The sequence below is a fragment of the Chelonia mydas genome, chromosome 4 (assembly GCF_015237465.2).
Source record: "Chelonia mydas isolate rCheMyd1 chromosome 4, rCheMyd1.pri.v2, whole genome shotgun sequence".
Taxonomy (NCBI): Eukaryota; Metazoa; Chordata; order Testudines; family Cheloniidae; genus Chelonia; species Chelonia mydas.
In genome coordinates, this window is record NC_057852.1 from 72274301 (window position 1) to 72298238 (window position 23938).

General features: G+C 43.3%; 1 protein-coding gene across 4 annotated transcripts in view; it reads left to right on the plus strand.

Moving 5' to 3' along the window:
- Nucleotides 1-23938, plus strand: part of GALNTL6 (polypeptide N-acetylgalactosaminyltransferase like 6) — a 901649-nt gene that overhangs the window by 760044 nt on the left and 117667 nt on the right. For all 4 annotated transcript variants that reach the window (XM_043545990.1, XM_043545991.1, XM_043545989.1 and 1 more), the window contains 2 exons: nt 2671-2856; nt 12009-12192. In XM_043545990.1, the coding sequence (XP_043401925.1) occupies nt 2671-2856; nt 12009-12192 (370 nt within the window). The remainder of the gene's footprint in view (nt 1-2670; nt 2857-12008; nt 12193-23938) is intronic.

Genomic DNA, 23938 nt, shown 5'->3' on the forward strand with positions numbered 1-23938 from the left:
ATTCTTCTTTCCTGACACTGAGGCTCAGAAGTCCCCAGCTCCAGCCTGTGGGTCTGCAAAGGCAGAAACAGAGGCAGCAGAGAGCATGTGGAGACAGCTGTTTACTCTGCTTAAGTGGGGCTAGTGCCACACACCTGAATTTCATGCTCTCTCTCTCATCTCTCTGCTGCTTGTGCTGTAGGGTAGGAAGGACTCTGGTGTCCTCAGGTGTAGTGCAGCCTCCACAGTCCACCAAGAGTCTCCTAGTGGTACAAGGTGGTACTGCATATTTGCCGCACTGAATTGTGACAATACTGGTGGGGCTTAGTGCCTAAAAGCCAGGAATGATGTTTATATCCAGCCGAAGCTCAGTGGAAAGGATATGCTTTTGCTGTTAATGCTTCTGCTATTGCTGTATCTATGCTACAAAATACACTTGTTGAAGAACAAGATGGACATCTGAATGCTGTATGGTTACAAAACCGAGATAGTAGTGCTGTTAAATGCTAAGAGCATTCTCCACCATAAAAATTGGTAAAATAAAAAGATCAGGACTTGTTGTAGCCAGTATTCCAATGTTAATTCAGCTGCCCTAGTTACCAAGAAACAGAGGTTCAAAGGAAAAAGACCCCTGAAAAAAATCATTTTTCAGAAGTCCCTGGTTTTTTTCCCCGTAGAGCATAAGGAATAAAGAAAAAAATACTCTTTTTATACCACATCTGGTAAAGCACTATTCTTCAGATTAAAATCCTACATGCCCAAAGCAAACTGTAAAGGCTATATCATAAACCCCCAAAAGTGGTTTAGAATGGAAATATCCATATATCCTTTGTTATAGAAGCCTGGTGAGGGATTGCTTAAAGGAGATATGTACTGGAGAATGTGCTTCTGCAAATTTTATTCCCTTGCTAATGGAACTTAAAGAAGAATGACTGTGCATCTAAGTGCCCCATTGTACATGCAGTTACCCAGCCTGTATATGGCCAGTGTAGGCTTCTTCAAACAATAGGAAGCATCCTCAGATTGAGGTCACTGCTGAATAATAGGCCTTTTTCATAGAATATTAGGGTTGGAAGGGACCTCAGGAGGTCATCTAGTCCAACCCCCTGCTCAAAGCAGGACTAATCCCCAATTTCTGCCCCAGATACCTAAATGGCCCCCTCAAGGATTCAACTCACAACCCTGGGTTTAGCAGGCCAATGCTCAAACCACTGAGCTATCCCCCTCCCACCACCTTGATACCTGCATAAGACCAAAAAAAGAAATCCTGGTTGATGGCAAATTTCCTACAATCTATAATAATATAGGGCCTGATCCAAAGTCCATGGAGACTATTGGGAACACAGCATTCCAAAATAATTCCAAATTCCACAGCATAACAAAGACAAACAATCAGAATCTTATAGAGTCATTTTTGATGTGCATTAGCTTGTATCCACTAGCATCAGTAAATGCAGCCAGAGCCGTCCCTTGGATAGGGCAAATTGGCCGGTGTGACTGGCCAGCACAGTTGGTCCTGGAAGACGAATCTGTCACTTCCGCAGGGCCTGCCCTGTTGTTGGCAGTTAGCGGGAGACAGCACCCGGCTCGGCCTCCCGCGTTTCGGTGCAGCAAGTCCCCCGACCTGACCGGAGCCCTGAGCCGCCGTGGTGCTGTGGCCAACAATAGCCCCAGGGTACGCACCGGCAACTGCCAGCAGCAGCAGGTGGCCCAGCACCATGCTGGATCCATCCCACCGGCCCAGCCGCTGATGCAGAGTGAGGCCCTCAAGCCAGCGGCGGCTGATTTGTCCCGGGCCTCTCATCCTCCCTAGAGACGGCCCTGAATACAACATGTCAAAAGTGCTAAGTATCGGAGACCAAGCTTTTCCCTCCTCCTTTCCCTGCCAAATAGTTACTGAATTTATTCAGAGCAGGAATGAACATGACAAACTGAAGTGTTTCATCATAGGCAGTGGATTATTTTCCCGATTGTAGTATTTTCAGTCATTTATTTACGGTGAGGCAAAACTGTAGGAGGTGATTTCACTTCTATTGTTTATTTCTAATTAGAAGAAAATATATTCCAAATGTGCTGTTATGTGATGCATACACAGTCAGGCTAAACAGACAGAATAGTACAGAATATATCAATTGTTGTACTTCTACAGCTTAATTTTATTTGCAAGTCAGCCATCCATTTGCTTCAAGCTGCTAGCCAGTTACCACTTGCTAGTTTATTTGCCCTCCTCATAAAAAATAATTTAGTCATGCTGATTTAACACTTAATTTTTAAAAATTGCTTTCCGTGCATCTTCTTACATAATTAATAAAAGTAGAAAGCCCGCTTGGAAAGGGCATTGTTTGTAAAACCATATGTCAGGATGATCATCTGGCCTTGGGCTGCAGGAACTAGAGAATGGGTGAACATTCTGCAGTTGTTTTGGCTGTGATTATATGGTGCATGGCAACTTGCCAGTAGCAGTTAAGTAGCAGTAAAAGGTCTAGAATGTCAGTGGTTTCCTCTGTGTATTAGAACAAAGATCATTTGCAATTTAAGAACCATCTCAGAAAGGGTTTACAGCAGATACTGAAGGATTTGAAATTATAAGAAATAAAAGGGCGCTGAATGCTTATAGTGGTATCTGCACATGCCCATTCTTAGTTTGGCCCTCCATGGCTGACACCTCTACCCTTTTCCCCTTCTTTCCAGAACACTTGAAAGAGAAGTTGGAGGAGTACATGGCCCGTTTTGCCAAAGTGAGGATTGTGCGCACCAAGAAACGAGAAGGGCTGATTCGGACCAGATTGCTGGGAGCCTCGATGGCTAAAGGAGAAGTCTTGACATTCCTGGACTCCCATTGTGAAGTCAACGTGAATTGGCTACCTCCATTGCTTAGTAAGTGCTTGAACATTAATTGGCCATTAATGTCAGAACACATGGTATAGTTCCAAGAATTAAACTTGTGCCCCAAAATAAGCAGATCCTTGCACTATATAAAAAGGTTAGTAATGTACTGCAGGTGGCCTGTGACAATTCTGATATCCCACTCACAGCATGAGATTTCTAGACCTTCATATACAGTACACCACTGATTTTTGCTGCAATAATTGGACAGATATATATACTGGTTACCTGGAAAAAGTCCGTATAAGAAAGAGCTTGTTTGTCTGACAAAACACAGGAATCTGAGCTTCTTTATTCCAGAGATGACTAGTATAACTTCTGCAGTATAGTTCTGCTCTCCCATAGCTTAATTTCTTTTTTTAAAAAGAGACCTCTAAATCTAGTACCAGGTAAGGAATGTACTGTAAACCTAAGAGCATTAAGGAATGTTTGGTATGCACTATTGTACTCCTTAGTCTTCCACGGTCCACTAAATCAGATTTTGTTGTAAATATATCCCAGATTTTGGAGTTAAACCCAATAACTGCATTCACAATAGGAAGCTCAGAAAGGATGATTTGCTATTGACTGCTGTGCTGGATTCTAGCTGGAACCAGCGAAGCTCCGTTAGTCAAAGCATGGGAAGAAACAGTTGTAAGTAGTCTAGGATTTAAGTCAGGAAATAATGCTCCCTTCCCTACACACCTGACTGCTCACCCCTCCAGAGAAAGATGAGTGCTTCCTTACTTTAGTACAGACAAGAAACTTTTTTTCTTTTTTTCAGTAAAAGCATCTCTCATAAGGATGGCAGTTTAGCCTTTCCTCAGTGAATGGTATTATGTCTTGAGTTTTGCTGCTGGAACTGGTTTTGTGGCAAAACATGCTGATTAAACATATTCAAGCAGCAAAATGCCTAGTTCTGTTTCTGAACTATGCAACATAACCCGGAAGGCCAATAAACAGTCTCCCTAAATATCCCTGTCAGATCAGTACCAACATAATTCACAAAATTTAAGCCCATATACTTTCTGAGTAGAGTTACAGGGGCACCATTTAGGGAAGGCAGGAGGAGACCCCGAGTTGGTTTTTTTACCATATTTGGGTGAAGTTCTCAGCAGGGGGGAAGATGCAGCCCCCTTCTCCTCCCGTTGCCATCTGCAGCCGTAGCATTGCCCCTTGCCCCTTGCCCCTGACATGGAACTGCTGCTGGCAGAGCTGCTCGGGACTGGGAGCCTGAATCCCAATCTCCTGCGCAGAGCCAACAGGGCCTCATGTTGGGGTGTCCCCTTCCCTACTACCCATTGTGTAGCCAAGCAAGCAAAGCATGCCCCTCACCACAGCCCCTGCCTTGTGGAGCTGCCACCTCTGTGCCAACTAGGGACTGAGCGCACAGCCAGCCCCAGAGCAGCATGCCCCCCTCGGACACAGCCCCTCTCCGTACCCGAGCTACACCCCTGCCAGCCCCTAGCTACCCCCTGCCTGCACCCTGAGCTAGCCTCTCTGCACACAGCCCCTAGCTATCCCCTGCCTGCACCCTGTGCGGTTTTCAAACTTTTTGAGTTGAGACACAAACACCCTTTGAGTTATAATTTTTGATTGCATCCCCCCTATTATCTGAAAAAAAACCTGACAGCTTTCAGGTGCCTACATAACCTTTAGAATCACGGTTAAAGTTGCCCCCTCCCTACCGAAATCTGAAATAGTACCCCTGATAGGGTACCCAAATTATGTATCCAGTCTATTCCCTAGTTATCACTTTTCCTTATTCTCAGCATCAGCATTAACCTTTTATTAAGTAGCGCACCATCTTCATGTAACATTCAAGCTGCTGGTCGTGTGAAGGAGCACAGAGACCAGTAGACTTCCACAAGCTACACTGTCAGGTCACTGCTGAAACCACTGGATGAGCTCACCTTATCTAGCACAGATGGGAGTCTTCTGCCTGCTGTTGAGGTTTAAGGGTTAACTGGATGTTGCTCAGTGCATCCCTCAACTAGTGCAAAAATCTTTAGGCTTCTGACCTACTGAGGCCTAAGGCTACGATGTCCAGATGTCTGGTTTTTGACCAGAAAGTCAGGTTGAAAAGGGGACCTGATGGTGCAGATCAGACCGGACACCCAAAGTCCAGTTACTGAGGTGGGGGGAGGCATCAAGTCATCACCTGCACCAGCCGCTACTCAGCCAGGGCTGCCTCCTACCTGAGCGGGTGGCTGCAGGTCCCAGCTCCAGCTCCACGCAGGGAAAGCAGGAGAGGGGAAAAGCAGTGAGCGATGGGGAAAGAGGAGTGAATGGGGCGGGGCCTTAGGGGAAGGGGCAGGGCAGGGGTGAGGCCTTGGGGAAGGGGCGGGGCTTTGGAGAGATGGGGAAGGGAAGGAGAGGTTGCAGAATTACTGCTGGTGTGTCTGGTTTTTAAATATTACAAAGGATAGGGTTGCCAACTTTCTATTTGCAGAAACCAAGGATAGAGTTGCCAACTTTCCATTTGCAGAAAACCGAACGCCCTTGCCCCACCCCTTCTCTGAAGGCCCCGCTCGCTCACTCCATCCCCCTCCCTCCGTCACTCACTTTCCCCCACACTTGCTCATTTTCACCAGCTGGGGGTGCAGGCTCTGAGGTGGAGCTGGAGATGAGGGGTTTGGGGTGCAGGAGAGGGCTCTGGGCTGGGGCCAAGGGGTTCGGAATGTGGCATGGGGTTGGGGTGTGGGCTCTGGAGTGCGGCTAGAAATCAGGGATTCAGGGTTCAGGAGGGGCTCCGGGCTGAGGCACGGGGGTTGGGGTGTGGGAGGGGGTGAAGGCTCTGGACTGGGGGTGCGGGCTCTGGGGCGGGGCCAGAGATGAGGTGTTTGTGGTGTAGGAGGGGGCTTCGGATTGGGGCAGGTGTGTGTGGGGGGGGTGGGCTCTGGGCAGCGCTTACCTCAGGCGGCTCCAGGAAGCTGCCGACATCTCCCTCTGTGTCCTAGGTGCAGGGGCTGCCCCCGCAGCTCCCATTGGCCACAGTTCCCAGCCAACGGGAGCTGCGGAGCCAGTACTGGAGCAGGGGAGCAGCACATGGAGCTTTCGTGGCCACCCCTAAGCCTACGAGCCAGAGGAAGATGCCAGCAGCTTTCTGGGAGTCACTCAGGCAACCTGTCTGCCCCACTGCAGGCGGCCAACTAGACTTTCAATGGCCTGGTCAGCAGAGCCAACTGGGTCCCTTTTCAACCGGGCATTCCAGTCAAAAAACAGATGCCTGGCAACCCTACCCAAGAATCACCCATTAGACCTGGAACTTGAAACAGAAAATAAAGCAAAGCAAACATAAGATGAACAAAAAAAAAAAAGTTTCAAGGGCAGCCTGCACTATGTCTTCCTAAAGGGAGGAATAAACCATTTCAGGACCAGTCTTACTCCCTTTAAAGTAAATGAAAAATTTCTAGTTGCTTAAATGGGAGCAGCATCTGGCCCTCTATTGACAGTGGTTCTAAATACCTATTTGTACGTTTTTAACCGAAGGATGCACCTCGTAGCTCTTTTAACGCATCCTGCATTTTTTGAATGATACTAGATGAAACTCTAGTGAAGCAGATGGCACATTTGGCACTTACTGCTCTGATGCTGCATCCACAGGGTGAGCTAGGCTGCCCTTATTATGTCTGAATGGATCTGCAGAGCATGTTGAAAAGTCCTGACAGTGAGACAAACTCAACTGTGTTCTAGTGTGAAGGTTTTCTGTGTTTATCAGCCTGCCCTGCCCCTATTTCTGAACAGTTCCTCTGGTTGAGACCTCACAAATACTAGGGCTGAGAAAACAATAATCACTTAGGGTTTTATAACATGAGAAAGTTGCAACATTTTAAGTCAAATTGTGTTTTAACTGATGCAAGCCCATGTATGGAAACTTTTAATACAAAATAAGAGTGGCTTATTTGGGGTTAGCTTAAACTGATTCCTAATCGAGTTACACTAATCAGAAATAAGCCACTCTTACACTGAAATGAGTAAAAAGAAAAGGAGTACTTGTGGCACCTTAGAGACTAACCGATTTATTTGAGCATAAGCTTTCGTGAGCTACAGCTCACTTCATCGGATGCATACTGTGGAAAGTGTAGAAGATCTTTTTATACACACAAAGCATGAAAAAATACCTCCCCCCACCCCACTCTCCTGCTGGTAATAGCTTATCTAAAGTGATCACTCTCCTTACAATGTGTATGATAATCAAGTTGGGCCATTTCCAGCACAAATCCAGGTTTTCTCTCCCCCCCACCCCCCACACACAAACCCACTCTCCTGTTGGTAATAGCTTATCTAGAGTGACCACTCTCCTTACAATGTGTATGATAATCAAGGTGGGCCATTTCCAGCACAAATCCAGGGTTTAACAAGAACGTCTGGGCGGGGCGGGGGTGGGTAGGAAAAAACAAGGGGAAATAGGTTACCTTGCATAATGACTTAGCCACTCCCAGTCTCTATTCAAGCCTAAGTTAATTGTATCCAATTTGCAAATGAATTCCAATTCAGCAGTCTCTCGCTGGAGTCTGGATTTGAAGTTTTTTTGTTGTAATATCGCAACTTTCATGTCTGTAATCGCGTGACCAGAGAGATTGAAGTGTTCTCCAACTGGTTTATGAATGTTATAATTCTTGACATCTGATTTGTGTACATTTATTCTTTTACGTAGAGACTGTCCAGTTTGACCAATGTACATGGCAGAGGGGCATTGCTGGCACATGATGGCATATATCACATTGGTGGATGTGCAGGTGAACGAGCCTCTGATAGTGTGGCTGATATTATTAGGCCCTGTGATGGTGTCCCCTGAATAGATATGTGGACACAGTTGGCAACGGGCTTTGTTGCAAGGATAGCAACTGGGTTAGCGGTTCTGTTGTGTGGTATGTGGTTGCTGGTGAGTATTTGCTTCAGGTTGGGGGGCTGTCTATAGGCAAGGACTGGCCTATCTCCCAAGATTTGTGAGAGTGTTGGGTCATCCTTCAGGATAGGTTGTAGATCCTTAATAATGCATTGGAGGGGTTTTAGTTGGGGGCTGAAGGTGACGGCTAGTGGCGTTCTGTTATTTTCTTTGTTAGGCCTGTCCTGTAGTAGTTGACTTCTGGGAACTCTTCTGGCTCTATCAATCTGTTTCTTCACTTCCGCAGGTGGGTATTGTAGTTGTAAGAATGCTTGATAGAGATCTTGTAGGTGTTTGTCTCTTGTAGGTGTTTGTCTCTTGTAGGTGTTTGAGGTGTTGGAGCAAATGCAGTTGTATTGCAGAGCTTGGCTGTAGACAATGGATCGTGTGGTGTGGTCAGGGTGAAAGCTGGAGGCATGTAGGTAGGAATAGCAGTCAGTAGGTTTCCGGTATAGGGTGGTGTTTATGTGACCATCGTTTATTAGCATGTAGTGTCCAGGAAGTGGATCTCTTGTGTGGACTGGACCAGGCTGAGGTTGATGGTGGGATGGAAATTGTTGAAATCATGGTGGAATTCCTCAAGGGCTTCTTTTCCATGGGTCCAGATGATGAAGATGTCATCAGTATAGCGCAAGTAGAGTAGGGGCGTTAGGGGACGAGAGCTGAGGAAGCGTTGTTCTAAGTCAGCCATAAAAATGTTGGCATACTGTGGGGCCATGCGGGTACCCATAGCAGTGCCGCTGATTTGAAGGTATACATTGTCCCCAAATGTAAAATAGTTATGGGTAAGGACAAAGTCACAAAGTTCAGCCACCAGGTTAGCCGTGACATTATCGGGGATAGTGTTCTTGACGGCTTGTAGTCCATCTTTGTGTGGAATGTTGGTGTAGAGGGCTTCTACATCCATAGTGGCCAGGATGGTGTTATCAGAAAGATCACTGATGAATTGTAGTTTCCTCAGGAAGTCAGTGGTGTCTCGAAGGTAGCTGGGAGTGCTGGTAGCGTAGGGCCTGAGGAGGGAGTCTACATAGCCAGACAATCCTGCTGTCAGGGTGCCAATGCCTGAGATGATAGGGCACCCAGGATTTCCAGGTTTATGGATCTTAGGTAGTAGATAGAATATCCCAGGTCGGGGTTCCAGGGGTGTGTCTGTGCGGATTTGATCTTGTGCTTTTTCAGGGAGTTTCTTGAGCAAATGTTGTAGTTTCTTTTGGTAACTCTCAGTGGGATCAGAGGGTAATAGCTTGTAGAAAGTGGTGTTGGAGAGCTGCCGAGCAGCCTCTTGTTCATATTCCGACCTATTCATGATGACAACAGCACCTCCTTTGTCAGCCTTTTTGATTATGATGTCAGAGTTGTTTCTGAGGCTGTGGATGGCATTGTGTTCTGCACGGCTGAGGTTATGGGGCAAGTGATGCTGCTTTTCCACAATTTCAGCCCGTGCACGTCGGCGGAAGCACTCTATGTAGAAGTCCAGTCTGCTGTCTCGACCTTCAGGAGGAGTCCACCTAGAATCCTTCTTTTTGTAGTGTTGGTAGGGAGGTCTCTGTGGATTAGTATGTTGTTCAGAGGTATGTTGGAAATATTCCTTGAGTCGGAGGCGTCGAAAATAGGATTCTAGGTCACCACAGAACTGTATCATGTTTGTGGGGGTGGACGGTGATCTTCTACACTTTCCACAGTATGCATCCGATGAAGTGAGCTTTAGCTCACGAAAGCTTATGCTCAAATAAATTGGTTAGTCTCTAAGGTGCCACAAGTACTCCTTTTCTTTTTGCGAATACAGACTAACACGGCTGTTACTCTGAAAACTGAAATGAGTGTCCACACAAGGTTTGTTTGCTGTGGTTTAACCAGATCGGTTCAAAGTCACTCCTTTAGTTAACGCAGTGTAGTTGTAGCCATGTCGGTCCCAGAACATTAGAGAGACAAAGACCCGCCTTGTACCTTTAGTTAAAGCAGTGCAGTGTTCTCATATAGACCAGGACTTCTCTCTCACCACAAGACCAGTATAGCAACAGTGAAATGTTCTGATTACTGGCACATACACTTTTTGGTTTGGGGGAGGTTTTGGTGCATTTTTTTTTAAATGCACAATTTAAAAATGAACAGATTTTGTTGAAACTTTCCAAAAGAAATGGCCTCTGGGCAAAAGCTGAGCACAGAAATTTTCAGACGAAAAGGAATTTTGAGAGAATTATGAGCCAGTTGGAAAGGGAGTTACACTGGATTTCAACCATAGCTCAGCAGTCATTACAGTACCTCTTCAAGTATGTGTGTGTGTGTGTGTGTGTGTGTGTGTGTGTGAGAGAGAGAGAGAGACGGAGACAGAGAGAGAGAGGGAGACGGAGACAGAGAGAGAGAGAGAGCAATTACTCTCAGCCCTTCTGCAGAAGGCTGATCAATTTGAACGGTGGATCGGTATTTCCTCACATGCGCACACGCAATAATATGGTTCCATCAAGAGCCATACTGCCATGAAAGAGCCCTGTAAATGGGCTGGCGGGCTGCCTCCTGAGCATGCCCTTATGGCTTGAGATCACTCTTCAGCAGTCCTGCCTCAGTTTTCTCACGTTTCTTCAGCTCAGGGCCCCTGAAACTACGAGACAAACTTTCCTCTGGTGCAACACTCCCCTCCTTGGAGCTGAGTTTATTAACATAACAAAATCAATCCCAAAACAAAAGTCCTCAAATCTTCAGCAACTCCTTCTCATTCACTCTGTCTTTCACACTGAGGTTTCCCCTCCCTGGAGTCTTTTTTCCTGAAGACTCAGGGTTTCCTGCTGGAGCTTACTCACTCCTAGCAGTCTCTATAATGTTTCTTTCCCTATTCTCTCCATCCCCCCAATTCTCTGAAGTGTCCTGTTCCTCTTTATAGGAGAATCAGCTCCTCCTTATCCAACTGGTTCTACTAATTAAACTGTACACCTCATCCCAGGTGTGGTAGGCAGAGCTACTTGTATGGGACAGACCACTAGGCTTTAGAGGGGCAGGCTACCTCACTACAATGCTCTTGAGGGAGGAAGGGGTTCCATAGATCAGTGCCACACTTGCCAGTATTGCAGGTTTGAAGGAAGATGATGCCAAGGTGAGTGAGCACCACTCTAACCCAGTTCTCTCTATGCCTATCTGTGCCCTTTTCTGATGCAGAGGGTTCCAATCCTGCCATCTGTTCTCAGGGAGAGGCTTCTGCAGGTTCCTGGAAGGGATAGGCTTATGCTAGTAAGCCACCTCTCTACCTGCCCAATGCCCCCAAACCCATATGCTTTAGCTTCCCTCCATCTGTGAAACTAGAGGAGAGCATCAGGGCCAAAGTGTCATAATCCCATTTTGACTGTTGCCAGGACTGCCATTGAAAAGACATGGCATTAAAACTGACATGGTGGTAGTAATTAAGTATAATACTACCTGGCGCACTAGTCCATGTTGTTACTTTTAGTAATTATATCCTAATAATAGGAAACCTCATTACAGCTTTTTAGAGGAGGCCTGCAGATTTTTGTGAGATAATTAACGTGTTTTTACTGTGTTTCACCATTAGAGGGGTAAGTCTGAAAAGACGACACAACTTCCCGACATAAGCATTTCACGCTACTGGACATCTCAGAGCTGCCCCTTTTCCAAACCTCAAATGAGGAAAGGTGGGAAGTTGAGTCTAACACTGACACTTCTCAAAAGAGAGAGGGAGAGAAAAGAATACACTGGAGCCTTCTTCACTCCTCATAGAAACGAGCAATACTTTTTTGCATGTTGTTGCTTCTGGCTTTGGAGTTCACCTTTAATTTTCAGTGTTTGAATTAGAAACTGGTGCACACTAAAATGCCACAACAGCAGATGCAGAATTACTGTGAGGTCCAGTATTCATACGTTGAAACACAAATAAATGGGAAAGAATTTCCTCTTCAAGTTCCCGCTGTACAGACCTCACACTAAACAAGTAGTGTTTTTATATTTTACTTGCTGGCTAGTTCCTTTGTTGACAGAGGGGACAGCCCAGAGTAGCAAAGTGATAGAGATATAGATGACTGGACTTCTCTGGGTCTCACTGGGATGTGACTCGCTTTAAAGAATTATAATTGCTTCTAATCAATGCCCAACTGCATTGAGTCTACTTTAGATAAAGGTCTGATGCAGATTTGAAAAGTGAAATGATTTGGGGGCTGTAGGGAACTAAGCAGGCAATCTTCAAACTTCAAAAAAACTGGGAGATTTGTAATATGATAGATGGCTTGACTAGACATGCCATTTCCTATTTTCTGCTTTCATCTTTCAGACCAGATTGCACTAAACCACAAAACCATTGTGTGTCCCATGATCGATGTCATTGACCACAATCACTTTGGCTATGAGGCACAGGCGGGGGATGCCATGCGAGGAGCCTTCGACTGGGAAATGTACTACAAAAGAATACCGATTCCTCCAGAGCTCCAGAGGTCTGATCCCAGTAACCCCTTTGAGTAAGTAGCAGTAAAGGGAAGAGTTCGAGCAAGAGGCAGAGAGAGCAAATAAGGTAACTGTGATAACAGAAACACCAAGCCCAGGGCTTTCTAGACCAATTAGCCCTAATTAAAGGTAATAAAAGCAAAAAGCCACAAACGGCAGAACAGTGAGAAAAGGTCAATGTAACAAGTTATGAAATAGCAGAGGGTGTGCTTGGATGCACAGAGTTTCCTTGCCTCTGGCATGTGTCAACAGGATGCTGGGGAGGAGGGCAGGGAAGAGGACTTTGTGTGTAAGAGAGAGACCAAGACAGAAACACATACTTGTAGTTAGCGGGAAAGAAGAGTTGGGAGAGGACAAGAAATAAATGTGACTATAGTTATTGTCTTCTTATTCCTCAGAATATTTCCTGAACATACTTTAGTTTGATTCTTTTGCTGAAGATTAATGCAATAGCTGCACCAATAGCTGAGTCCACATTCTGCTAGAAAAGGCTCTGTTTGTGATGGATGGTATTGCTACTGTCTATGTGTTGCTATAATTTAAACACAGTCCTATCAAAGCAGAACAATATCAAGCTGATTTGTAAATAATCTCTGATAAGACCATGTCAGATCCTGGTATTGTATGGATCAGATAATTCATAGTAATGACCTCCTAGTCTCCACAAAGCTGGATCTATTTTTATTTTATTTTATCCTTGTCATGTAAGGACAACATAGGATTTATCCTCATCAGCAGAGAGAGAAACCTGGCTTAGTTCATTAAACTTTCAGAATCAGTCATGCAGCTCACAACCCAGCAGGGCTGGCAATGAGATTTGCTCTGATGCTCTCATTGTCCATTACTGAAACTCAGCATTGTATCTAGACCTGCCATTCAGATCTGCACAGTTTAAAAACATCAAAAAAACTTTCTCTGGTCTCAAAGCCCAGCACTACCTAAAAAATTGGGTCTGATTTGTGCAGGATGCAGCACCGTTTCCATGGATTTGACAGGTTCTGTCCCAGGGGGAAGAGATGCTGATTCCTTGGGCTTATCTTCACTGCAAAGTTAACTTGTGTTATAACTAGATTGCTCCAGTTATCTTGTCCCTGTCTGCACACAAAGTCCCCTCACTCATGTGCAACGGTGTCAGAGCAACCACAATTTATTAGCTGCTAACATGACTGCTCTGTAATGTGGATGCAGGCTAGTGCTGCAACACAATGCTCAAGAACCACTAGTCCTCCGATGCCTTCCCACTGGGAAATGTACTACAAAATGTACTCCCGATGCCTCCTATATCCCTTGGACAATCATCTTTTCTTGCCATCTACCTATTCCCTGCTTCCAGACCAGAAGTCACCTAGCACTGCGAATAGTCTAGTTCAGATTTCGAGCCCCACCTTTACACATGGCTTCCACCACCACCAATTGCAGTCCTCCAGCTCTGGTTCAGAGCTATTTTTTTGTAACACTTGCATTTTTCTAATGTTTTGCAGTACTCAACTCTCAGAGGAGGGAAAAAAAGAGAATTAAAAGGGAGACATTAAATCAGTATGTTCTATTCAAAACAAAGAAATAATTAATGCATCTCCAGGCAGCCCTAGCTTTTATACTAGCAAGTCAAAGGCAGGGTTTCACTGTTTTCCTGTAGTCAATAAAATGGCAAAAATAAGCACTACAATATGGCATAGCAAATATCACCCTTAGAGTAATGGCACCTATAAGTCCTATATAAACTTTTGAATTTTTTTGGATTCCAAAGGGATGGGTTAGAATAAAGTTCTCCATGGTTAAATATACCATTTAAACAATATGCAGACTGCTCCTGCAAAAGTTAATGTGTTTTTTAAAAGTTTATATCCAAAACAATGGTAAAATCTGGTAACTGAAGAAAGATGAGAAATGGTTTGTGCATTTAAGACTAAAACAAAGTGCATTGGGTGAAAAACAACTCTTGTGTTTATTCACTATCTTTAAAAATATTATCTTTGTATAATGTCTTTTATAAAGAGGCATCATAAACAAGGACAGTCTACATGGTATATGTAGTCTAGTAATGTCAAAACAACCTGTAACACAGGCACAAGACAAGTAAAATAGAATATCATACATATACAGGCAGCTTCTTTAGATGCTGTAATCTGTAAAGCTGTCAGAGCCTTTCCCCACTGCCAGAGCCTTTTACTGTGGTGAGGGAAGGCTCTGTCTGTGGGGAGACAGCAGAACACTACACTGTTAAAAATAGCAGCGTAGACATGGGAAGCACATCTTGCGTATGTAGACAGCCTCTGTGGGGTACATATCCTAGGGTTCAGGTGTATCTTTACTTGCCTAAGCAGTGCCTCACCATCTACATTGCTATTTATACCTGTGCTGTGTGTACTCTACACAGTATCCAAGTGTAGACATGATGGTTGGCGGGGGATGTTTTTTTTTTGCCAATATAGTTATATTGGTACAAGCCCAAGTATGGACACAGTTATATGGGTACAAAGTGTCTTATAACAGTACAGCTTATTTTCCTTCCCATATGGAAATAGCTATACCAGTATAAACATCTTTAAATCAATACAACTGTGTCCACACTAGGGGACTATGCTGTACCAGGATAGTTAAAGCGGTTCAAATTTCCAGTGCAAACAAGGTTTTACACCTTGTGTAGTTATAGAGCTCTGTGCAAAGTTTGCACAAAATGTTACTCAATCAGAATGGTAGCATCTGACACTGACTGCCTTCATTCATCACAGATGTAAATTACTACACAAGCTGCAAGGAAGGATTTAATCAGGCCTGTAGTACTTGGCACCTCTGAGGTGATTTGAGTTCTCTTGGTTGCAGTAGACAATATCAGGTTTGATCCAGTGTTTACCAAAGGCAATGGGAGTCTTTCTGTTAACTTCCCAGGGACCACTACTTTACATCACAAACTGGGAGGCAGAATACAAGGTAGCCATAGGGCTGCCACCTCTGAGGTACAAAAGAGGGGCCATTCTGAGCTAGGAAAGGGGAGTACAGAAGTGGGCAGCAGTGTGGGAGACAGGAGGTGGCTCCAGGAGGCGGAGCCGGGGCCCTGCTGAGCAGAAGCAGCCACCCCATGGTGAGGAACAGGGCACAGTGAAGCTGCTGACATGAGCTTTTTTTGCTCTCTTCATCAGCTTATTGGTCAGGTAGGAAGCAGTGGCTGCTTAAAGGCTCCTGACGGAAAGCCATGGAGCAGCAAGGACGGAGGGTGAGCAGCATCACCACAGAGGAGGAAAAGGAAGAAGAGATCCCACTAGCAGCTGCTCGAGAGGTGACTCTGCTGACAAAAACCAGGACTTCTAATGTCCTGGAAAGGCTTCTATATTTCTTGGAACAGCTATCTCAAAAAAGGGGCAATCTTGGGAAAACCTGTTCCCTCTAAGCTGTGCGCGTGTGCACTCGCACACAGATCCTAAACCCCGCGCACATGGCGAAACACCGCACGCACAAAAATTTGCACAGAAGTACAAAAATTTGCACAGAAGAAATTTTTTGCACACACAGCCTGTCAAAAATTAGAGGGAACATTGGTGGCAACCCTAGGCATTTTGTGCTAGGTCAGTTCTTCCATTCAGAAGTACTTTCTTTCCAAGAACAAAATGGACCAAAGCATTGCTAAAAAGCAGCGTGGTTTTGCTTTGACTAGCGATTATTATTTTGTCATTCAAAGCCAGTACTGCTTTTCTTTATGCAGAAAAAATACAGCTTCTACTCCACTTATTTTCACAGGCTTAAAAATATCTGATGCTTTTAATACATAGCATATGACAAACAAGGTAAACATTACAAACCTAGACCATCCGAAAGTTAATTGACCTAGACAGTTTTTGTAGCAGTGAAGTTGAACCGTTTCCCTTTAGGTATATGTGTACTGACATTAAAGGCAGATTCAACCAACAACACACTACTATTCTGTAAGCAGTAGGGATTTTATTTTTATTTTGTTTTTTGTTAGGCTAAATATTTTGCCATTGGTATTCTAATAGCTGTACTTCTTGCCAACCATTTCCGATCTGGGCAGATTCTTAATGAACTGAGAAATTGCCAACTTTTTAAATAAGATACCAGTAGTTAATAGCTATGTGATTCAAAAATGGTGGTGGTGGTTTTTTCTTTTTTGTTTTGGTTTGTTTTTTCTCCCCTATTGAAGATGCTGGCACAGTGTGTGTCTTAGCATGGAAGGTCACCTCAGCCTAAGATGTGCTGCACATCAGAAAGCAGACCACAATACTGAAGACTAAAGCACAGCTTCTATATTATTTGAACAAGAGACTTGTGTTCTGTCTGCACACAATCAAAATATTGCTGCAGTGGACACAAGCAGAGAAAATTGTGAGAGTAGCCCCTACACTAACAATCAGAACTGTTGTCAGGTAGGCTTTTGCTGTGACGGTATTTGTCAGATTGCTGAATTCCATAGCCAGCTGAGCTGGTAACTTTGGAATCAAAATACTTTTGTTTTTGTTTTTACTGTCATCCAGTTTGGCAGTTGATTACGTATGGCAGTTGCATCTTCCTACTGGACACTGTATTTCTGTATAAAATCCACTTGACTGGGAAGAATCTGGACTGTTCTAGCCATTTGAAACAAAAGTGTGGGTATGTCTTATTGTACGTACATCCACATTGTCATTCAAGCAGCAGCTTCCTTCCTAATTAGAGCAGAACAGGGAGCATAGCTGCAGTGCATCTGTCAGCTTTTCAATCAGGCACCCCCACTTTCATTCCTTTGTTACTTGCTCATCACAAATTGGTTTTCGACTAAAACTTGCATAAAGGTTATGACTTTGGAAATGTGTGAGTGACCCAGCAGCCCATCCCACAAACTATGTTGATTTTATGATGCCAGTGCATGACCCTGAATGTGCAGCCCATTGAAGGCAATGGCAAAACTTCCATGGATTTCATTGGACCAGGATTTATCCCTACAAGCTAAATTCCTCCATCGAAGCTCCGGTATACATCCCCAGAAAGCAGTTTGTCCAATGAAATTTAAAATCTCATCTGTAACTGTCAAGGTTCGTTCCCCATTCTGAACTCTAGGGTACAGATGTGGGGACCTGCATGAAAGACCCCCTAAACTTATTCTTACCAGGTTAGGTTAAACACTGCCACCACCAAAGTGTTACACAAAGAACAGGGGAAGTGCCCACTTGGAAACGCCTCCTCCCCCCCCCCCAAAAAAGTATCCCCCCAAGCCCTACACCCCCTTTCCTGGGGAAGGCTTGATAAAAATCCTCACCAATTTGCATAGGTGAACACAGACCCAAACCCTTGGATCTTAAGAACAATGAAAAGTGATCAGGTTCTTAGAAGAAGAATTTTAATTGAAGAAAAAGTAAAAGAATCACCTCTGTAAAATCAGGATGGTAAATACCTTATAGGATAATCATATTCAAAACATAGAGAATTCCTCTAGGCAAAATCTTAAGTTTTAAAAAGGTACAAAAACAGGAATATACATTCCATTCAGCACAACATATTTTATCAGCCATTTAAACAAAACAGAATCTAGCGCATATCTAACTAGATTGCTTACTGACTTTTTACAGGAGTTCTGACCTGCATTCCTGCTCTGGTCCCGGCAAAAGCATCACACAGACATAGAGAACCCTTTGTTTTCCCCCCCTTCAGCTTTGAAAGTATCTTGTCTCCTCATTGGTCATTTTGGTCAGGTGCCAGCAAGGTTATCTTAGCTTCTTAACCCTTTACAGGTGAAATGGTTTTTCCTCTGGCCAGGAGGGATTTAAAGGTGTTTACCCTTCCCTTTATATTTATGACAGTAACATATATATGGTGATCCTTAGGGATCATACAGGCTTCCCAGCTCTTCTGTGCTAAGTTAAATGGGTCTGCTAAATATAATAGTGGTTTGATACACAAGAGTGCTGGGAAGAGACTGCTCTTTATTCCCTGACACCCATCAGATGATATTGATTAGTGTTACAAAATGTTCATATCCCTGGCATGTGGCAGGCATTAGTAATTATCGATACCAGTGGCTACTGTTACAATTCATTTTTATCAGATCCAAATAAATTACAATATCAATTCAAAACAACCACTTAGCAATCACAAACTAATAAAACCAATGCATTAAACATACAGAGATATATAGGAGGAAGGATAGGGTACTGTTCAGAGCAGGTACTCTTTGTTATATATTTGTACAGCACCTAGCACAAATGGAGCCCTCAGCCATGATTGAGGTGGGGAAGGGGGTGCTACTAGAAGCTATTGGAATACAAATAAATTATAATAATATGTTATTGGAATGACCTGACAGCTGAGAGGATTATTCTGCTCCTTAATGGACATCTGTCAATAGCTATGATCTCTGAACTGCTGGCTTCCACCTGTGAAACTCCATGTCTGTGTGGCCCTAGAACTACATATTGCCCTCAGCGTAGTTCTTTCTGAAGTGCCCTGATCAGCTGCTGAAGTAGATCTGCCACTTCAAACCTGTTGTTTGCTCCTGGAATTTTTTACTAGACAGGATGAGAGTGTGTTATTTTTCAGATCATAATAGAGAGAGAGAATGGTTCAGTGGTTAGGGCATTAGCTTATGGCTTGGGAGATCTGGGTGTGAGTCCTTACTCCACTGCAGACTTCCTTGGGCAGGTCATTTAGCGTCTCTATGCCTCAGTTCCCCATCTGTAAAATAGGCATATTAAGACTTCCATACTTCACAGGCGTGTTATGAGGCTAAATACATTAAAGATTGTGAGACACTCAAATACTATTGGGGCAGTGAGGCATCGATATAGAGAGAGAATTTCAGTTGCATTCTGGATGTTCACAAGGAAAGGAAACCAGTAGCTTCCTTGAATTTGTATTGATGTCTTTGGTTCCCCTTCTGGGACTGACCTTCAGGTTGGTTATGACATATGAATTTGGAGTGGATGGCGTAGCTGATTGCCAGTCACCTTCTCTTTGAATTGCATCTAGAATTACTCTTGCAAACTATTGTAAGGTTTGTGTCTTGTCTGAACTTGATGCATTTTTATTTTAGAAATGGAGTCATATTTACTTCTCGACCCTTTTCTTGCAGCTCCTTGCTTTCACTATTTATACGTTCTCTTGAAAGCATGTCAGCTCACAGAAACTCCTTACTAGGCCTGTATTTCACATTTGACAAATGCTTTTTGCAATTTTATGATCATTTTCTGAAGTTTAGGTAGTGCTTTTGGACAATGATTTCTGTAATATGGCTTCCGCTGCTTTATAGTCTGTGTCTTCTATGACTGATCTTTGCCCATAAACATATTCATAAAGCCTCTCACAACCAGGAACAGTTGCCAGTATTTCTTTTTCTATTTGAGCATAGTTCGGTTGTGTTTTAGTCCATGCTGGGTATTCACAGGATATACAGCATAAAGACAGCCTCCAGACCATGTGAGTTTGCATAGACTAAGGGCCAGATTTTCTGGTTTAGTTAAGCTGTGGTTGGCAGAAGATCAAAGACAGTCAACAATAACTTTGATACTTTTTTGTGTTCTCCTAATCCTGTGGTACTATGAAGATCATAAGATTTTTGTAATGAAAAATGGAAAAACTGACACACCCGCAGGCAAAAACTGGCACACCCATGACACACCCATATTCCCTCCCCCTGTTAATGTGGCTCTACCGCCTGTGGGAGTGAAGAACAATGTTTCAGTATAACCCAATAAGTTTTCACCAAAAATAAGTGAATAAGAGACAGATGCGTGTGTTTAATTAACATTGTGTTAATCTGAGGTGTAAAGTTCATCAAGGCCAAACCTTCTGCTGGTGTGACTTCAATGACTTTTCTAGAGTTACCCCAGGAAACAATTTTGATTGAGAAGTTAGATAAAAACATCAAATACTCTTGATGGAAGGTTGAAATGTAACACTACTTTCTTAGAAGTCAGAATAACCCACAAGCCCCCCAAAACAGAAACAAACAAATCGGGCTGCTCCCTAAATCATAGAAGCACAACTCACCCCACCTTATGCGAGGCCAGCTGTGTGCTGATTGATTGCTGCTAGGCTCAGATCGCATGCTTCCCTACAGAGTCCCTTAGCCTATAAGCAGGACCAGGAAAAATCCCTGAAATTTTCAGAGAGCCTACCATTTTGACGCAGTTTTCAATACACCACCAATAAGCAGTTCAAATCCCTCCCAAAACAGTACTTATCAAACTGCTCACAATTACTTGATGGCCTGTCTCAGATGACTAGAGCTGTGCAGTCATTTTCTTTGGTTTCAATATGTGGGAGTTGACATTCTCCAAATATCACTTTCACTTTGGATTTTGGATTTTAACACAAAAACTGAAAGGATATCTCAAATGAAATCACCAATTTCTACAGTTGTCAACCTGCTGCCTCCCACAAGTATTGCATTAATTTACAAAGTACCACACTACACAGCTCCTCTTATACACAGCAGCATATCTATAGAATGGGTTACTGAAACCAACATAAACACATTGAAATTGGAGAAGTCCAAAGGAAAATTCTTAAGGACCTTAATTTCCTTCTAAAAGAAAAAGAAAATCAGTAAGAGACCAGGTTACTTACTGCCTTAGGATGAACCATTTGAATCAGTCAATATCCTATTGATTTAAATGACTTGGCTTTCAAAATTATAAAAAAAGAAAAATCCCGTTGAAAAAATTCGAGTGAAGAAAATTAAGCTTACCATTAGTTTAAGAGAAAAGATTAGCTCCTTTTTTTTCCCTTAATATACTTTTCAAGGGACACAAGAATTTTGGCCCAGATTTTGATGGTCTGCAAGTCCTGTGCTTCTAAGGGTCATAGGATAATGTCAGAATCCCATTGCAGATTTCTCACTTTTAGTGGTATTTCTGTGTATGGGAGTCTGGGAGCAGTTTGTGCACCAAATTCCAGCTGTGCCAGTAAAATGCCATTCTTACAAAATTATAGATTTACAGATCTTTATCTCGTTTGTATTTGTACTGTAGAAGCTCCCAAAAGCAGAAGTGATGTAACCCAATGTCAGCCAGAACCCCCACTAAGGAATAGCTAGCCTCCAAACCAGATTGTTTAGCAAGTTTTATAGGTGCAAATTAATGTCAATATTGGCCAGAATGAACCTATATTCCTTAGAGTCTACACAACGTGTTGTCACTAGAGGTTGTTTATCAGTCTGTGCTTTGTAAATCTCCTAGCCTTCCATATTTCCTAAAAATCATCATTTCTTCCAATATCTACAAACATGATATAGATCTAACCCATTCTCTGGCTATATTATCATTTTATTTCTACTATGCTGAACACTGAACTGATAACACATATCTGATTTACATCTTGTTTACCTCAGTCATGTGCTGGAGGGGACAAGCAGGAGCCGCTTGCTAAAATTCCACTAACAAATTGAATACTCTGCATCAAACAGCTCCAGTCCTGTAGTATTCTCTACCATAACGCTCAAGCTCATTTGTGCAGGAAACGGAGCTTTCTTGGAAGCCAGTCCAAGACTGTGGAATGAACTCTCATAGGAATTGAAGACCATCATAAACCACACCATCTTCCCACTCCAACTACAAGGTATACTTCTTCAACCTTGCACTCTCCAATATGAAAACATATTTGGTTGAAATTAATTAAATTAAAATAATACCAAAAAGTCCAACACCAAAAATAAACAAAACAAAACCCTACACTGCGTATTGGGTTGCATTAGTAGGAGCGTTGTCAGCAGATCAAGGGAAGTGATTGTTCCCCTCTATTCGACACTGGTGAAGTCACATCTGGAGTATTGCATCCAGTTCCCCACCCCCATTATAGAAAGGAAGTGGACATATTGGACAGAGTCCAATGGAGAGCAACGAAAATGATTAGGGGACTGGGGTTCATGACTTATGAGGAGAGGCTGAGGGAACTGGGCTTATTTAGTCTGCAGAAGAGAAGACTGAGGGGGGGATTTGATAGCAGCTTTCAACTACCTGAAGGGGGGTTCCAAAGAGGATGGAGCTAGGCTGTTCTCAGTGGTGGCAGATGACAGAACAAGGAGCAATGGTCTCAAGTTGCAGTGGGGGAGGTCTAGGTTGGATATTAGGAAAAACTATTTCACGAGGAGGGTGGTGAAGCACTGTAATGGGTTACATAGGGAGGTGGTGGAATTTCCTTCCTTAATGATTTTTAAGGCCCAGCTTGACAAAGTCCTGGCTGGGATGATTTAGTTGGGGTTGGACTAGATGACCTCCTGAGGTCTTTCCAACCCATATCTTCTATGATTCTATTACTGTACATACAATTTTCTTGGGAAAAGATAGAGAGACAGAATGAACTACATGTGACAGATGGTAGTCACATTGCTTAACACAATACTGGAAGGCGCTCACATACTAAGGTGATGAGGGCAATATAAGAAAACATGAAAGAATAGAATAGAAGAAAGTGTTGGCGTGAACTTACATGGAGTTCATTTCTATATACCACATATAGATGACTTCTTCCTGTATGCAGTGGTGTTCTAGCCGTGTTGGTTCCAGGATATTAGAAAGACATGGTGGGTAAGGTAATATCTTTTATTGAACCAACATCTGTTAGTGAGAGAGATGAGCTTACACTGTCTCCCACCTTGTCTCTCCTTCTGATGATTTATAAACAAATTTAGAGATGACCATGCCAGAAATGACTAGTAAGCATACTGTATTTCTGAACAACAAATATTTTACCTTTGGGGCATACAAATTCCTTCAAAAGTCAGGTATTTTTAAAATACTTCTCAAATCGTGTACGCAGAAATCAAACCCTGTATTACATGTTGATGGGGTACAATATAATTCCATAGGTGAGTAGATGGATTATGTAGATAGAGCCTATCAGTTAGATAGCTAATGTGTATATAATATACACACATACAGACAATATATTATTCAGGGGGGAAAGTATAAACATTTCCAGAAAAGTACAGCTTAATACTGCCAAGTGGTATTGCCTGCTCTCTTACCTATGACTGAGATAAACCATGTGGTTATTTGTTTAAATGCATATTGTTGTTTCTTTTGTGCTTGGCACTTTATAGACAGGTATGAACACAAGCTCCCTGTCCCAGTAGCTTACAGTCTAGTTACATAACCTATCAAACAAGATGAGAGAGTGGCAGGGGGACCAACTAATGCAATGTGATTGATGGGTGAGGTAAAATATTCACATTGTTAGTGCAAAAGTGTTTTTCATTTGTGCATGTGTGCCTCCTGCAAGGAATGTTTTCAGTGGATTAAGGGGCTTGGGGGAGGGAGAGCTATACTTAGATTCCAATCCATAGTCCCTTATTATTTCACTCTACAAGCATGTGTATCCAGTGGCTACAGTAGATGGAGACGGGAAGGGAAAGCTCTCACCACATGAGTGAAGAAGGGGGAGCTGTAGGGAAGCACTCTTTATCCAACCAGGAGATCTCTCCATCTGCTTTTAGCATTAGCAGGAAAGCTGTGCCCACTTGGCTCTCCTTTACTTTAACCCCTGCAGCTATCCCCAGTACGAAGGTTTTATCTCAGGCTACAGAAAAGAAAGCTTATGAAAATCATTTGTTAAAAATATCTGGAGAATATTTGATATCAACGTGATAGGTGCCTTAGAAATAAAATGAACGGATAGACAAGATCACCTTCTGAGGTATCCCTAGACACTGTGTCTATAGTGCACACTAAACCCAGACTGTGGCTCAGATTTGAGCCCAAGTTCCCCTTCCATTCACACACAAATTAGTCTGATTCAGATCAGCAAGCACCTCGGACCCTGCTAGGGAGTGAGTCA